Source organism: Phalaenopsis equestris, unplaced genomic scaffold (assembly GCF_001263595.1).
Source record: "Phalaenopsis equestris unplaced genomic scaffold, ASM126359v1 Scaffold001173, whole genome shotgun sequence".
Classification (NCBI taxonomy): domain Eukaryota; kingdom Viridiplantae; phylum Streptophyta; class Magnoliopsida; order Asparagales; family Orchidaceae; genus Phalaenopsis; species Phalaenopsis equestris.
Window position 1 is genome coordinate 16,381 of NW_018165612.1, and position 19,254 is coordinate 35,634.

The following is a 19,254-nucleotide window of genomic DNA, read 5'->3' on the forward strand; positions in this document are numbered from 1 at the left end:
AACGATTCGAACAATTCGAACAATTCGAACAATTCCGAATAATTCGAACAATTCGGAACAATTCGAACAATTCGAACAAATCCGAACAATTCAAACCGAACACGAACAGACCCTTCACGAACAATTTCGAACACGAGTCTATTTCAAACAAACTATATTTCAAACGAACCGAACACGAACACAAGCACTGTTCGTTCGTGTTCGGTTCGTTTACACCCCTATCCTCAACAATATTTTGGCAACTGTTACATTGGACTAACCTAGGATTTATTAGTAATTATGTTTTCTCCTCCGGGTTCAGAAAGTCTTTGGGGATGTTTGACTTCAATTAGGATTAATAAAATCTGAATTTCTTAAATTTTTAGAGCATTGAAATGTGAAAACTGTTTGAATTGGCAATTGAAAAATATCAAATCCTAACTAACCTAATCTGTTTTCTCCAAAATAGAAACCCAAAGCTCATTATGCTTCTCAGTAGTAGCAAATGCTGGTTTTTCAGGAGCCTCGCAAGGAATCCAATCATCAACATCAACAAGGACTCATTCACCCAAATAAAAAGAAATGGGCATTTAAAATAAGAAAACAAACTATAGTTCGTAATTAAATTATTAACAAGAAAATTATCATACAGGAACAAATCTATATATCAAAATTCACATGAAAGTTCAAATCATCTATATTTGGTCATTTAAAGCTACACTATGATGCCACTTATAATTGGAAGTTGAAAATAGCTACTGAGATAATAATCAGTAAAAAATTTGAGCTTTTGGATCACCATCTTATCATCATAATGCAGAGAAATGCTATCAGAACCAAAAAAAAAAAAACTAAACAAACTATTTTTAGAAAGGGTAAATGTGTTTATCCATTTTTGCAGCCACGTCGACCTAGAATGAGGCTGATTAGACTAAGGTGTTCTAACCAAAAGAATTGTAAGATAACTTTAGACTTTCAATGACAATTTATGAGGTAAAAAAAGAGCTTAGAAAGTGTTAAAACATAAAAGAGGACAATATGCAAAAGATAAAACACAAATTTCTAAGCCATGCGAACACAATTTCCTCATTTAATACTTATATTGTAAGAAGTAATGGATATGATGAACCTCTTTGAAAATCTTTAAAATTAACAAAAGCAGCTGTATAGCCATACCATTATAAAAGAAGATATAATGTGCCTTGTAATAAAGGGGCAGGGTGTGCAACCTGACTGCAAAGGGCAATGCATTTGAGGTCGAGCACTCTTGTTAAGCTACTTAGCATGGGCTGAGGTCAATATCATCGGAGCATGATGAACATGTTTGACATGTCACTGCTATGGTTGAGGAGCTCTGTCAGCTGTGTGAAGGCCAACAAAAAGGTGACGACACTATAACACGACAGACAAAGCAGATTGTAGATCAACGTAACAGGTGGCCTTTGAGTTTTGTGGTTGAGGAGGAGGGAGAAGAGGGGTGGATGATGATGACTTTGATCATGATGCCCTGCATTTTTTTCTTGTTGAGTATGTGGATACATTATTATTTATATTTACATAATGTGTTTAATGTAAACTCTTATGGATTTAGAGTAAAGTTTGTTAAATTATATTTATTTTCATTGTTGATACTTTCATGTGCAATAAATTATATGTTGTGATGATTTTCAGTAAATGTCGATGATATTCACTGTGTGCAAGTTAAATTAATAAGTTATTAAAACATATGAAAGGCTTCACCTTAATTTAATAATGTCTAATTAAATTAAACATATTATTAGTATTTAGTAAGTAAATTAATAATTTCAATTTAAGCAAATTTAAATCATTAAACATTAAATACCCAAAAGATTTGGTTCTTACCGTTCATACATTAAGCCCAATTTCACGCACAAGCCAACTCCCTTCTCCTTGGCATCAAAATCTTCCACTTACGATACCTGATTTAAATTTATAAATTTTAATTATTAATACCATAACATTTTCAATAAATTAGTTTATATAATCAAAACTTATAAAATTTTGAATGACTTACCTGTAAGTTCCGGTCTTATAGCCTAACACACATGAAAGGCTTCACTTCCCTTCTCCCTGCATGCTATTCTCTTCCTCTGCCTCCTTGGTCTCGTCTCATCACAACAAAGCATACAAGGCTTTGCTTCTTCCTCCTTTGATCTCTGCTCGACCGCGCGAGCTCGATATCCATCCTCCTCCTTTCTTCACTTGCGGTTCGACCCAACACTCTCCTTCTCTTCTCAATAGAGTTGCATATCGTCTCTTTCGGGCTTCTATCGCGGCTCACTCAGCACTGCAACGCTTCTCTTCCTCTAGGGTAGGTCGTCGAACCAAGTAAGAGACACACATGCTTCTTTTCTTCTTCTTCTTCTCCCTTCCTATCCTTAGTACAGTTCGACACAACACAGTAGCCATCAACTTCCTCTTTACTTTTCTCCTTCGCACGACTCAACACTACATAGTGGTCGTACGCTTCCTCTGTTAGAAAATTCTTGTTTGAACTTTATAACACAAATTTAAAAAAAAAGTACATAATAGCCAAGATCTTTTAACTTCATGATTTTTACATATATAAAACTACATATCTAAAGCAAAATAACACATACATGTATTCATGATGAACAAATTTGATCTTGAAGAGATGAAGTTTCTTTCTCTAATCGCTTGAAACTTTATGTACTTTCTGATGGAAAAAAAATATAAGAGTGTGTTAGGTGGAGAGATGACATATTTTCAAATTCATGCTCTATTTAACCATCATCCATCAAGTAGGTTACCAACCAATAGGATTTATGATAATTTAATAAATTAATTGATTATAATTATTAAAATCAATGACATAAGTTAGTAACATTTATTTATCTTAGGAGTTATATGAGTTACAAAAATAAATATCATACGTTGTCATAAGTTATGACAAAAGTTATGAGTTAAGAAAATAAATAACTTAAGTTATCAAAAATAAATCTCATAAGTTATTAAAATAAATGTGAATCATAAATAAAAATATAATATTCTCCAGCAATTTCTTCTCTCTCCTCGACTGAGTTACGATAATTTTCTCCCTTAATCTCCCGTTGTCTCCCTCTTGCTCGACAGTGCATATATATCACTGAAATTATTTGGGTGATATAATTATAAAATATATAAGTTTAGGTGTTATATATATATGAATACATAGAATTTGGGTGGTAGCTATGTAAATATCCCAAAAAAAAAAACTCCTAGGATGGTATAGAAGTAAATATCACTAGTCTTTCTATCCCATAGTCGAGAAAATATTTATTTTAGTCCCATATCAGACTTTTGGAAACTAGCTGAACTGAGAAGCTCCATAAATCCAAAGTGGCTTGTAAACATTAACATAAGTTTTTTTTTTATTTATTAGAGTTTAAATTTGAGCTTGCTCTTTAAATATTTAAATGAGTCGAACACTTGCCAATTTGAATAAGTTTAGATTGAGTTGAGCATTAATATGCCATCACGAGCTATTTTGAAAATGTCAAACATGAACAAAAAATTTGAAGGAGCTGAATTCAAACAATAAATAATTCGAAGGAGTTGAACATGAACAAGCCGTCAACTCACTTGAGTTTTGCTCATTTACACCCCTACATGTACGTTCGAGTGGACTAGATCCACCCCCCTACATGTACGTTCGAGTGGACTAAATCCCATGATTTTTTCTTTCTCTCGGATTTCTCACATAAAATTGTGGTGAGTCAGCATGTTACTTTTTTCTTATTTGTTTGTGTGCTGAATTTTTCATGCAATTCTACTTTATTACTCTGCAGAGAATGTTTCGAGACACAATAATGATATCAAAGTTTTATATTTATAAATATAAAAGTAAAGCGTTAAACATGTAAATATATAAAACTGTGTGGTATGCACCCAATAATAATATCAAAGAGTCGTTTTATTTTTATAAATATGAAAGTAAAGTCTTAGACGTGTAAAAATAAAATTGTGTGGTATGCATGCAAATTGCTCATTTTAAGTAAGAGCGTAAACGAGGCTCGCTCGTGTTCGGTTCATTTATATTTCTAACACAAAAAGTGGTGTTCATGTTTGGCTCGTTTGTTCAGCAAGTCGAGCACTAGTTGGTCATGAACAAAGAGTCATTTTGACAACCCTAATCACGTAGCGATAAGATGTTAAGAGTTGGGGCAAGATTTAAAAATTATTGTTTATATTAAAACATAATTTAAATCTAATTTTATAATTTCTATTCTATTTTTTTAAATAATATTTTTGATTGATTATAAATCTTTGTGTTCTTTTAGTTGAAACGAACCGAACATGAATGAACAAACTTTTGTTCGTGTTAGACTCTTAACTTAGCGAACGAATCGAGCATGAACTTCTTAACGAATTGTTGAGAGCCTCATTTTAAAGTATTTCATGGGTCTAGAATTCGACTATAAAAGCCATGCTCTTCCGTAAATCCGGGGCGCGCCATTCACAATTCTCCTAACCCTAATTTCAGCTCCATTCAGACAAAAATAAATATCATAAGTTGTCATAAGTTATGACAAAGATTATGAGTTAAGAAAATAAATAACTTAAGTTATCAAAAATAAATCTCATAAGTTATTAAAATAAATGTGAGTCATAAATAAAAATATAACATTCTCCTGCAATTTTTTCTCTCTCCTCGTCTAAGTTACGATAATTTTCTCCCTTGATCTCTCCCATCGTCTCCCTCTTGCTCGACACTGCATATATATTACTGATATTATTTGGGTGATATAATTATAAAATATATATGTTTAGGGGTTGTCTATATGAATACATAGAATTTGGGTGGTAGCTATGTAAATATCCCAAAAAAAAAAACTCCTAGGATGGTATAGAAGTAAATATCACTAGTCTTTCTATCCCATAGTCGAGAAAATATTTATTTTAGTCCCATATCAGACTTTTGGAAACTAGCTGAACTGAGAAGCTCCATAAATCCAAAGTGGCTTGTCAATATTTACATAAGTTTTTTTATTTATTAGAGTTTAAATTTGAGCTTGCTCTTTAAATATTTAAATGAGTCGAACACGTGCAAATTCGAATAAATAAGTTTAGACTGAGCATCAATATGCCATCATGAGCTATTTTGAACATGTCAAACATGAACAAAAAATTCAAAGAAGCTGAATTCGAACAATAAATAGTTCGAAGGAGTTGAACATGAACAAGCCTTGAACTCACTCGACCTCTTCTCAATTACACCCCTACATGTACGTTTGACTGGATTAGATCCCCCAATTTTTTCTTTCTCGGATTTCTCACGTAAAATCGTGGTGAGTCAGCATATGACTTTTTTATTATTTATTTGTGTGTCGAATTTTTCATACAATACTACTTTATTACTCTGCAGAGAATGTTTCGAGACACAATAATGATATTAAAGTGTAGTTTTATATTTATAAATATGAAATTAAAGTGTTAAATATGTAAATATATAAAATTGTGTGGTATGCACCCAATAATAATATCAAAGAGTCGTGTTATTTTTATAAATATGAAAGTAAAGTCTTAGTTGTGTAAATATAAAATTGTGTGGTATGCATGAGAATTGTTCATTTTAAGTAGGGGTGTAAACAAGACTCGCTCGTGTTCGGCTCATTTATGTTTCTAACAAAAAAAGTGTGTTCGTATTTGACTCATTTGCTTAGCAAGCCGAACACTAACTGGTCATGAACAAAGAGTCATTTTGACAACCCTAATCACGTAGCCATAAGATGTTTAGAGTTGAGACAAGATTTAAAAATTATTGTTATATTAAAACATAATTTAAATCTAATTTTATAATTACTATTCTATTTTTTTAATTAATACTTTTGATTGATTATAAATTTTTATTTTTTTTTAGTTAAAATGAGCGGAGCACAAAGACTCTAACTCAGTGAACGAGTGGAACACAAACTTCTGAAGGAATTGTTGAGAGGCCTGTTTCAAAGTTTTTCACCAATAATTAGGGCTCTAGAATTCGACTATAAAAGCCATGTTCTTTCGTAAATCTGAGGCGCGCCATTCACAGTTCTCCTAACCCTAACGTCAGCTCAAGTTCTTCAGATATGGCGACGAGGATTCTCTCTCAGAAGGAGCAGGACATTCAAATGATGTTGGCTGCCCACGTGCACCTTGGAACCAAAAATTGCGACTACCAGATGGAGCGCTATGTATACAAGCGAAGGAGTGACGGTAAGCTCGCAATCCCCGCTCTTTCTGCGGTTGTATCCATTTCTCAGAAGTTGAACTCTGAATTCTGGAACGATCCTGTATCTATGTTTCGGTTCCATTTAATTGATTTTTTTTCTTACTTTGTGCATAATTTTTGATACCCCAGGGCCGATTTATTCTGTCTCAAATTTGATGATTTGTTTATAGAGCATCTTGTTGATTGTATGGCAGTAGTTTTGGTGTCATATTGGATCCTATTGGCCATTTGGTGCCATTTTTATTCTGAATAAATTTTGTAGATACTCTTTTTAACTTATATGGTATTGGGTTATCGATCTATGAATCGGTGTATGTGGCTTTCACCTGTCATTATCTTTATCATACCTGCATAGTTAAATTATTTGTGAGTTTAACTTTATATACTGACATTATTATTCTGACATCTATTTTTACCATAAAATTTAGGGATATACATAATTAATCTTGGAAAAACTTGGGAAAAGATACAACTTGCGGCTAGAGTAATTGTTGCCATTGAGAACCCCCAGGACATAATCGTTCAATCTGCTAGACCTTATGGTCAAAGAGCTGTCTTGAAGTTTGCGCAGTATACTGGTGCTCACCCTATTGCTGGGAGGCACACCCCTGGAACCTTTACTAACCAGCTCCAAACATCCTTTAGTGAGCCCCGTTTGCTTATTCTGACTGATCCAAGAACTGATCACCAGGCATGTTTTATCTCTGTTTGTTACATAGGGTTGCTTTGTTAAAATGTTAGCTTAGTTGTTCTGTATGATTATATTGCACAGCCAATTAAGGAATCTGCTCTTGGAAACATTCCAACGATTGCCTTCTGTGATACTGATTCACCAATGCGCTTTGTTGACATTGGAATTCCTGCTAATAACAAGGGAAAGCACAGTATAGGTTGTCTCTTCTGGTTGCTGGCAAGGATGGTCCTTCAAATGAGGAATTCCATTGCTCCGGGTCACAAGTGGGATGTTATGGTAAGTTTTCAGATTTTGTTTTCTGTTTTTTTTTTTTTTTTGAAAAGTTTAAATGTTCATATTTATTTATCCATTAATGACTTTATCTATGTTTGTTTGACTAAATTTTTTGTTTTTTTTTTGTTTCTATTGCTCATCTTTGCAGCAATAATCATGTAATTGATTCCAAGATGTGATTTTTGTTGTTTATTTGTTGTTTAATGTTATAATTTTTAATGATATCAGTAAATAACTTGCTTTTCAAGGATGCTTTGATATATCTGGTGACATGTTCTATGATTTGGATGTTAGTTACTAATTAAATTTTATCAATGGTGTGCATAGGTTGATCTCTTCTTTCAGGTTGATCTCTTCTTTCCACAGAGATCCTGAGGAAGCCAAGGAGCAGCAGGAAGAAGGGGAGGCTCCTGTTGCCCCTGAGTATGCTGCTATAGCTGAATATGGTGGCATTTTACCTTCTGAACAATGGCCTACCGATTTTGCAAATGCTACTCCTGATGTGGGAGCCACGCCTGGCTTGGTTGCACAAGTTGGTGGTTCCGAATGGGCTTCTCCTCAAGGTTTGAATATCAACTATTCTCTAATATTTTTAAAAATAAATCAGCTTTGATTGCTTGATACCTTTAAAAGAAAACAAGGAATGGACCTATTCTTATATCTTCCAATTTGCCATGAGAGATAAGTGTAATTATAGTTAGTTCATACCTAAATATGCATCATGTAACAACTATGTTCTTTTGAGATGGCCTATCCGTGCATTTCCTCTAGGGCCCATTTGCTCCATTTTTCACTGAATTTCATTCCGACCTATTCTTTCTTTATAGGTTGTGACTCATTTGGTTGAATCAACTTCTTTTGGCTAATTTATAATATCTTGAATATTCTTTTGTGATATTTTATGTGGGCTAATTTATTTGATTTCATATATTTCACGCTATTGTTTAAATTTTCAAATTTTGTTAAGTTTAAGTGATTGATTAACTATAAAGAGAATACTTATGTTATATTTAGTGAATTTGAGTAGCATTTTATTTTAGTTAGATTCACTGAATTTTTTAAGTTGTATTTTGATTTATAAGATTATATAATTTATATTGATTAAGCTATTATTTATGTAAAAGATTTTTCAAAATGACAATATTGCCACTCCTCATAGCTACCTAAAAGTTTAGAACTCTTTGAACATTAGTGCAAAGATCATCGAAGGGACCAAAGAAATATCGGTTTCGATTCGGTACAATTTGCAGTGGGTCTACCATTTGAGCTTTTTAACAATATTATCCAACATATGGAGGAGGAGGGGGAAGAGAGTGACAATGGAGAGGTTGTGTTATGTTAGTGATTTATAGATTTTTGTTTCTCTGGAATGTTATTCTACTGTGTTGACTTGTGGATTTGCATGTTATGTTTGGATTATGTGGACTGATAATTCTATTTTTTATGTTATATTATGCACTCCATGAAGCATCTTGTGATTTGTCGTGTTTGAAGATTGTTAGTGTATTGCTAGGCTATATTTGTCTGTATTCATGTGCTAGCTTGTTGATGTTAATGCTTTGACTTGTTACATTTTCTGTTTCATTTGATATGGTAGATCTTGCCTATTCTTTCTTTATAGGTTGCCACTCATTTGGTTGAATAAACTTCTTTTTGGCTAACTTATAATATCTTGAATATTCTTGTTTGAGATTTTTATGTCGGATAATTTATTTGATTTCATATATTTCACATTATTTTTTTAAAATTTCAAATTTTGTTAAGTTTAAATAATTGATTAATTATAAAGAAAATAATTACGTTATATTCAGTGAATTTGAGTCGCATTTTGTTTTATTTAGATTCACTGAATTTTTTAAGTTTATTTTGATTTACAAAATTATATAATTATATGCTTAAGTTATTATTTATGTAAAATATTTTTCAAAATGACAATATGCCACTCATATCTATCTAGAAGGTTTTGAACTCTTTGAACATTAGTGCAAAGGTCATCGAAGGGAGCAATTAAATTTCAATCTTGATCCTGTGCAATTTTCAGTGGCTCTACCATTTGAGCTTTGTAACAATTTTTTCTAGGACGGTAGAGAGGATGTGTTATGTTAACGATTTCTAGTTTTTTGTTTCTCTGGACTGTGATCCTACTGTGCTGACTTGTGGATTTGCATGTTATGTTTGAGATGTTGTGGACCGATAACTTTATTTTTTATGTTATATCATGCACTCTGTGGAGCATCTTGTGATTGGTCATGTTTGGAGATTATTATGTTTTGCCAAGCTATGTGATAGATGATAAAGATAATGCACGCAAATGTTATATATTAAATTGTTGGTGAAAAAATCATCAAAGGGAGCAATGAAATATCGATCTTGATCCTATGCAATTTCTAGTGGATCCACCATTTAGGCTTTATAACGATATTGTCCAGCCTATGGAGGAGGATGAGGAAGAGAGTAACGGTAGAGAGGATGTGTTATGTTAATGATTTCTAGAATTTTATTTTTCTCTGGTCTGTAATTCTACTGTGTAGACTCGTGAATTTGCATGTTATGTTTGGGATGATGTGGACTGATAACTCTATTTCTCATGTTATATTATGCACTCTGTGGAGCATCTTGTGATTAATATGTTTGGAGATTGTTATGTTTTGCTATGCTATATTTTTGTGTATTTATGTGCTAGCTTGTTAATGTTAATTTTTAGACTTGTTATTTTTTTTTTGTTTCATGTAATATGGTAGATTCCAATTGTGTTAAATTCCCAGCTCTCGTATGATATATACTCTGTTCATTTCCTGTAATCCTTTATTTGATATGAGCATTGAATTTAGGAGCTTTATGGTTTAGTTTCGACTTATGTTAAGAAAGTTTGAGGTAGATCTTGGAAGACTTGGGCTTATTGTATAAAAAATGATCTTAATTTATCAGAACTAAATGAACATATGATGCTAAATAGGACACAATGGAGAAAAAGGATTCATGTAGCCGACTCCACGTAGTGGGATTAAAGCTTTGTTGTTGTTGTTGTTCTTGTTTCTGGTTTTGTTATGTTGCTTTTTGGGTTTGATTTCAATCTCTGCTTGATCTGCATGATATTGCTTTGCTTGCTTCCTCATATATATGGAGGATATTATCCAACCCATGGAGGAGGATGAGGAGAAGATTGACGATGGAGAGCAAGTCAACACAATAGGATTTCAGAGAAATAAAAATTATGTCCTCTCTTCCTCATCCTCCTTCTTTGGCTGGACAATATCATCTGAAAGAGTTTTAAGCCAAGAAATATCATGCAGGTCAAAAAGAAATAGAAATCAAACCCAAAAAGCAACATAATTGAGCCATAAAACTCCAAAATTCTTTCTTGAGTTTCCTTTACTACTTTGTCGAGGGAATTACAAAATATTTGCTCTCACTTTTTTTGTTTTAATGTAAACTTTCAATATTCATACAAAATGAATGAGTACAGGAAATGAACAAAGTATATCATACAAGAGTTGGTAATTTAACACAACTGGAATTTACCATATCACATGAAACAAAAAGGTAACAAGTACAAACATCAACATCAACATCAACAAGGTAGCAGATGAATACACAAACCAGTATTATGTTTAGGATGACTTGGAATGATAGCTGCTTTTTTTATGATATATTATGCACTCTGCAGAGCTTCTTATGATTCAATGTTTGGAGATTGTTGTGTTTTGCTAAGTTATATTTTTGTGTATTCATATTACCTTTTTTGTTTAATGTGATGTGGTAGATTCCAATTTTGTTAAATTTCCTACTCTCGTATGATGTATTCTGTTCATTTCTTGTAATCCTTCATTTGGTATGAATATTGAAAATTTACATTAAAAAAAACATGAGAGCAAATATTTGGTAATTCTCTCCACAAAGCAGCATAGGAAACTCAAGAAAATATTTATTCTTGATGTATTCTATATTCCTTTTACTTGTTTTATTTATTACATGTGAAATTATGCCAATCATTGTATTTCTCTATTCACCGTTTTGTCTAGCCACTGTACTATTGCTTGCACAGGAGATTCAAACTCTGCCACACATTTTAATCTATGGTTCAAAATACAAGCTATTCATATAGCTCTTTTAGCAAAATTTGTATGTATAAAGTTGTCTAGTACCGACATTTAAATTTTAATCATTGGACATGCAAAGTTAAGCATAGAAGTTTCATTCTTAGATTCATAACAAAGTTGAAATTTACACCATGTTCTTATAAAAAAATTTTCATCGTTTTAGTTATCTCTATGGTAAAGTATTTGGTAAAAGTTGCTCTTACAACTGCAATCCCTTTTTTTTTTGTGAAATATAATGTAGATGTTGAGTACTTTTTTTGAAATAATATTAGCTACTTCATTAACTAAATCCAAAATGCCACATATTTTATTGTTTTTTCATTCTTTCTTTCTAGGAAAGTTGTGATGTGCTACCTCTCTTTTACCATTAATTTTTTTATTATTTGCATGGAAATAACTGATCTACGAAAAGTAAAGTTCCAACAAGTAGAGGAATATGTATAACATGCTTTCTCGTGGGTGATGGTCATCGGCGAACCAGACCTATAAATCTCATCAACTTTGTCTTGGATGTATTTACAAAACTAATGATATGAATCTTATCAACTATAGACTCAGTACTAAATCCCATATTTCATCAAGTTTAGGACACATGCACTAAAATGCATATGAAAATGCTTGCCTCAAAAAAGAAAAAACTTCATTCCGAAGCTGACTTTAAAATTTGATTGCTTTTTCATCTCTGGAAACATTTTCTTATGATCTATTGAAAGCCTTGTTCTCAATGCCCCAATAACAAAGGTTTTATATATTATATCAATAATTTTAGATGCTATATGTGTAGGCAACAAATATGAATATCTAAGAAAATATTTTGTAATTTTCATTTAGAATTAGCATAATATGCAGATAATGTGTAGTGGCAACCATCTATTGTAATATTTAATTTTAATTTTCATAAGTTTGATTCTGCTTATTTATTTTAACTTATTCTTTAGTTTTTTTCAATCTTTCTCATATACTGACATAACAGTATTGGAGTTGTAGCCAAGAAATATTTTAAAAAATGATGAGATGTTGTGACTTTAAAGTGATGGTTGTATAGGTAGGGATTTTATTAGTAAAATTCAAGTTGGATGGTTCAAGTGGAGGAATGCATCAGTCCTATTGTATGATAGAAAAGTACCGCTTAGATTTAAAGGAAAATTTTATTAGATAAAGGAAAATTTTATTAATGTTTTATGGTGTAGAATGTTGGCCTGTAAAAGAGAAACATAAAATTATGTTGATCGTTGCTGTGATTAGAATGCTCAAGTGGATTGGTGACTTTACACTTAGAGAAAAAATGTGAAACGAATATATTTGTCAAAGGTTGGAGTAGCTCTAGTGACAGATAATATTTGAGTCGCAGTAGATGGTTTGGTCATCTTAAACATCGACCATCTGATGCCTTGTTATGTGATGAGTGTAGATGTTATAAATTTGACTTATGTTACGAAATGTAGGGGTAGACCTGATAAGACTTGGACATGTACAAAAATGATCTTAATTTGTTAGAATTAAATGAAAATGTGACACTCAATAGGACACAATGGAAAAAAGGAATCATTTAGCTGGCCGCCTCGCTTAGTGGGACAAAGGCTTGTTGTTGTATGTATGTATGGAAGCATGTAGCTAACTCAGGTGAATAGCTGTCAATGCAGGTAAAAGAAGCTTGAAAAGAGGATTTAAAATAGGAGTATCCCTCTTGTGATGAAGCTATTATATTCAAGATTGAAGAAGCCCCTTCCCTCCTTGCTACCCACGCCTCTAAATAGTTGGGGTTGTTGTAAAGAATGTGAACTTTTAATCTTAATTTTGTCATTTACATTTTCTTGATTCTTTTATTTTTATCTACACCCTTACCACTTGCAGAAAAAAGCTAATTTTATTACTTGATAAACTATTGAGTTAGTCAACAAGAATACGGGTCTCCCTGTTCTTTTGTCATGGGGTATAATTTCTGTATACCCAAAATTTACTATAAAGAAATGAATTGGATTATCGTCTCAAAAAAATATAACATTATATTGATATACATATCTTGACGTAATTAGTTTTATAGACTGAAAATCATACAAATAAGCTCCGAAACAAAGAAACCATTAATAAATAAAAGAATACAACAATTTTAGCTTTTTATATTTTAATGGTCCGACGACTTAACTAGATTGCCATACTAGTTATTCGAGGAAAACTCTTGTAAGTTTGCTTATTCTGTGGCAATATTTCATTTCATATTATTAGCAACTTTGGAAAATAAACCCACAGGAAGATCAGATTTATCAAAAATATGATTTAGACCCTCACAAACCAGCTTCACTAGTATAATGAGCAATTGAATGTTGGATCTTCCAAATTTCTTGGGAAATTTACATACATACTACACAAATTCTCATGTATTTAAACGTCTAAAGTTTGATATTTAACATTTTGGTGTTAAATATTAAGGTTAAAGCATGCATAAAACTCTGTATTTCACTTTTAAAAAGTTAATGATATTGGTATTTTTTATGTAATTTTAAAGATTTGAGTGGCATTTATGTAAATATTAAAGTTTAGATGTTAAACATGTACATAAAGAATTGTGTGGAATTTAAGTAAATGCCCGTAATTTTTAATGTCAACTTTCTTAATAGATTGTCTAAAATTTTTACTGTGAAACACCATTCCTCTGCCTCTCCTTTGCCAAACCAATGCCGGTTGCGGTTGATTTCCTCATTCTAAATTGAAGGGGCTTACTTTTGCACATGCTTTACTGTGAATCTTTGATAACAAAATTGAAATTAAATTAGGTATTCCTTTTGGCTATGAACTTCTCATGAATTGTGGATATAAAGTGCAACTTGCTAAATTTTTGTTAAATCTATGTTCTGCACTCACATGTTTTCCAAATGATTAAATGCTTGTTTCACCATTTTAATTTTTCAACTTTTGTAGCAACTGCTGAATGGGATGGAGCCGCGGCTCCAAATGCAGACAATGATTTGCCTCCTGTTGCTGCTGCGCCTGCGCCTCTCGCTGGCTGGGAAGTAGTTTCAGTCCCTTCCACTGGCTGGGATTAATAAATTTTGATGTTTTAGTCTAGTTTTATCAAATTTGCTTGATTTATGAATCATCATAGAACAGGATGATGTTTCATTAGTGACTTTTTTTATTGAATGTTTCTCCACATTTGAATTTTTTTTTATTTTTAGAGACAAAAACTACAGTGGGAATATATTTAATTTGATAGAGTTGTTTCCCCAGCATTTCAATCTGTCATCTGTCTGAATGAATCTGTGTTGTTGTGATTATGATGATTTTTGGTGTTTAGAGGCAGAAACAACAATGAAAATTTCTTCACATTCGAAAATTTTGATTTGATTGTACAAAGTTTGAATGTGAACTTCAGTTAAATAGAACCCGAGGACAAACAAAATAGGCATGATTCAGTTTAATATAAAATTTTATTTGTTATTTATTAATTATGTTAATGTTTAAATAAAATTGATAATTTTGAGGCCTGTTTTGTTGAAACTTTGATCAAAATAATTTGATTTTAATTTCTTGCAAGCATTATTAGAAGTAAAATCATGGATCCCTCAATTTGAATAATGTAATCTTAATATTATTTATCAAATTTAACTATTTTCTTATGATTTGTCAAACATAAACTTATATTTGCATTGATGAACTGTCCTATTTTCCAACTAAATAATTATGAAATTTGCGCGTGCGAGCCACTCTGAAATAAAAGATTATGAATGAATAGCTTCGTTGAACAGTTTGAAGGAAAAGGTCATTAATTTATATATTTATTTTCAAGAGTAGGATTATTTGTTAAATGATGTTCATATCAAGGTTGAAGAAAGGAATCTTGAACATACTGTCACGGACAAATAGTCCTATATCGGCTAGGTACGAAAAACAGTTTTTAAGTACTGGGCTGCCCACCACCCCGAAGAGCGCTTGTGGGAGGTGACGAGTGGTATCAGAGCAGATTATGTCTTCCAGGTGTGTGGACTCTCCATGGTTCAGTGGGACCCTCGGTGGAGCCGATCCGTGACGAGGGCGTCACGTGATTGAAATGTCACGAGCAAATAGTCCCAAATCAACTAGGTGTAGGGCCGAAAAGAAGTATTTAAGTCCTGGGCTGCCCACCACCCATAAGGGCTCTTTTGGGAGGTGACAATACGCTATCTAAATATCAAATGTCTCTTGATTTATTTTAGAGACATGCCTGCAAAAATTAAATCAGTTAGTTAATTTAAGAAAAGGATTAGATTAAAGGATATGTTTGGGCCCCATTTCAATAAAAGGATTAAAATCATGATCATTTTGGATGGATGGTTGTGTATATTTTATGTCTTTAACTATCCATATATATGACGAATTTGAATATGATGTGCACGCATTGCATTACAATCAAAAGATATGTACCCAAATTATTTTCAAATTCTAATTTTTGAAATCAATGCAGAATGATCACATGACAAATTTTTATAAAAAATATTATTTTTCTTGAGTGATTCATATTTAACTTTTAATTTATTATATTGGGTATCTAAATGCACGAAATCTTTTTCTTACTTAAGTTGTTTTTTTTCTTAATTTTTTTGTACTCACGATGTAGCTCATTGAATGCATCATCCAACTTTTCATAAGATAAACCATTATCGTTTACGTACTCTTGGATGTCTGTTGAGTTATCTCCATGATCCTATATAAGATAGGGATTTGCTTCCTCCTCTTAACTCATTGGAGCTGGTCTCCCTATCTATATTCATCCAAATAGCCTTTATCACTTTCTTCTTTGTTTTTCTTTCTATCTCTCTCCTTAACTCTTTCTTTTCTCCCGTATAGGTCAGACAATCACATTTGATGTTTCTCGGCATCTTACCATTATAGCATATCACTCTACCTTTATCTTTTGTACCTTTATTAGAAATTTTAGTTTTATCCTTACAATTTTTATTTACCTACTTTGGTTGTCTTTGACTTTGCTTTTTCTTCTTCATCAAATTGTTGAATCTTCTTAAGAGCATAATCATTTTTTTCTTAATCTCCTCTCTAGCCTCTAATTTACTGACTCCTGAATCTGTCTCATCAGCTTTTGTAGACATTAAGGGTCCGTTTGGGGCAGCTTATTTGGTGCAGTGACGTTTTGAAAACGCACCTGACCTGTTTGGGTAAACTGAATTTTGGTAGCTTATGTGTTTTCAAAACGCTGAAAACATCGTTTTCATACTGCACCTGTCTAGGTGAGGTGACAGCTTTCTGGCTGAGGTCTAGCTTTTCCAAAAAAATAAAAATTTGTAGTAGTCATCGCATATAACTTATCAACAGATTATTTTTAATCAGCTTATCAGCAGATTATTCAATAAGTTGCAGCTGCCCCAAACAGACCCTAAAGCTATGCATTTGTCTTTATCTTTCTTCTTTATGTCATTCCTGAAATCCCTTGTAACTATATTTTGTTCACGAGCTATTAAATAGTAAAAAAATTGATCAATTGAATATATACTTAAATCCCTAGCTTTACTGCATCCCAATCTTTAGATAAACATCTTAAAATTTTATGCACATGATCTTAATTTTTATAAGTTCAAACTAAAATGTGTAACACATTTATTAAGAAACATGTATGCATGTTTGAAATATTTTCTTCAGGTTTCATATGAAGAAGTTCATACTTATGCAATAATTTATCAATATGTGCATCCCTAACTTCATGGAACATGAAGATGTGTTTCATTAGTGACTTTTTGTTCTATCGCATGTTTCTCCACATTTAATATTTTTGTTTTTACAGACAACAACTACAATGGAAGATGTTATGGCTGAATATATTTAATTTGAGAGCTGTTTCCCAGCATTTCAATCTATCATTTGTCTGAATAACTATGTGGTGTTGTGATTATGACGATCTTTCGTGTTTAGAGGTAGCAACTACGATGGCAATTTCTTCGCATTCGAAATTTTTGGTTTTTAGAGTCAGAAGCTACAATAGATGATGTTATTTATGGTTGAATATATTTTGATTTGCTTAGGTTGCTTCCCCAATATTTCAATCCACAATCTGTCTGAATGAATCCTTGGAGTGTTGTGATCACATTCAAACTTTATTTTCATGCATGGTAAGATGACATAAATACCTTGGAATTGGGTGGTTTGTATGCAATTCTCCCTTTTTATGTTGTCGTCACTAAAACTTGGATCTAACTGAAATGCTTGAATGTAAACTATTTTTTGATTTGATTGTACAAAGTTTGAATGTGATCATCCGTTAAATTGAACCGAGGCCAAACAAAATAGGTACGATTCAGTTTAAAATAAAATCTTATCTATTATTGATTAATTATGTTAATATTTAAATAAAATTAATAATTTTAAGGCTTCTTTTGTTGACATTTAGGTGTTCGACGTGTAAATACATAGGAATTAAGTGATATATATCTTTGTATTGATTGGAAAGGTGAGATTTTTTTTCATGGCCCTTTACGTTAAGTTCGGTGGAGCGATGATTTCCGACTTCGGGTCTGTTTGGCGCAGCTGCAGCTTTTTAGCTTTTCAGCTGCCGTTGCACTGCCACAGAAAGCTGCTGCGGGAAAGCTGTTGTGTGAAAGCTGACTGTCTGTTTGTAGCAGCTGTGTGAAAACATTGTGGAGGAGTTTCATGATGACTTCGAAGCTGATTTCCAAGAGTTTAAGGACGGGCGGCGGAGGTGGATGAAAAGGAGAAGCTTTTTGGTGTCAAGGCTTTCGCTTTCCGTCCGAAGTTGGCGCTTTTGAGCAGAAGCATGCGCGCAAATGAAGAGATTTTGAGGAATGGGAGTCTGCATCTTTTGATTATGTTTTCTTCTGGTTTTGTTGGTGGAGATGCTTGGTGGTCTGTTTTGGATGAGTTTTTTTTTTAACGTGATTTTTATTTGTGGAAGAATTAAATTTCAACTTTAATTTGGCCTTGGATTGTAGAGCTGTAAATGAGCTACTTGAATTAGGCTTATTAACACTACAGCAAATTTGATTAAATTAATAAATAAATGAATTTGAATATTTTTCTTAAAAATTTACTTAAATAAATCAAATATAAATATAATTTAACTCATTTATTTATATTCATAAACAAATTGATATGTTACTTAATAATTAGTCTGTTAATTAATCTATAATTACATTTTATAACATTTACATAAAATTTAATTTACTAAGATTTATTTAATTAATTATTTATTAATAATATATTATCATCTAATATTAATAAGCATATTAATTTAAAATACTTTCTTCTTATTTCCTTTCTTTCTTAAATTAATTTGCTAGTACATATTCATATCATTTGATTTAAAAATAAAATTTACAACTTCGATACTAATTTGAATTTTACTTAAATTGCTTATTTATTTATATTTATAAAAAATTTTGTTAATAATTTTATATAAAATATTAATTATTTCTTAAAATTTTTATCTTATTTATTCAGTCGTTAAACTACTCTTCCAACTAAAAATAACAAGTAAAAAAATCAAATATAGCAACAAATTAATTCAAAGCCAGAAAGTTTAAAGTGCTGGCCAAACATGGTTAAGGAGCTCCTATTTTCTAAACAAAAAAAAAAAAAAAAAAAATGAATGGGCCGAACTAAGCCAAGCCTTCTTCACTCCGCTCATTTTTTACCTTTATATCATAATAATAAGATTAAAAATGATATTTTTGATATGATATAAAGGTTGTGAATTTTATAAATCTTAGAATTAGACTTGAGATGCCCCATAAATGAAGAAAAAATATTACATCAGTACTACGCACGTAAAGGAACGTGCGTACCCAATGAAATCACGTCACGATATCCCGCGCGACGCAGAAAAAAAAACGGCGCAGTAACACAGGGAATATTCCTCCCCGTGTTATTCATGTGTTATTGTGTGTTATTCATGTGTTATTGTATCCTGGGAATATTCTTGGTGTTATAATAACACAATAACACATGAATAACACACAATAACACAAGAATAACAC

The 19,254-nt window shown here is 31.9% G+C and overlaps 1 protein-coding gene across 1 annotated transcript; it reads left to right on the forward strand.

Annotated features, from left to right (window-relative positions):
* Window positions 1-4,428: 4,428 nt before the first annotated feature.
* On the forward strand, window positions 4,429-14,462 carry LOC110033411 (40S ribosomal protein SA-like). The gene is given in 7 exon segments (XM_020737381.1): window positions 4,429-4,495; window positions 6,066-6,192; window positions 6,637-6,899; window positions 6,981-7,178; window positions 7,521-7,532; window positions 7,534-7,738; window positions 14,195-14,462. Coding segments are annotated over 6 exon segments (930 nt in total). The 5' UTR covers window positions 4,429-4,495; the 3' UTR covers window positions 14,320-14,462.
* Window positions 14,463-19,254: the final 4,792 nt, after the last annotated feature.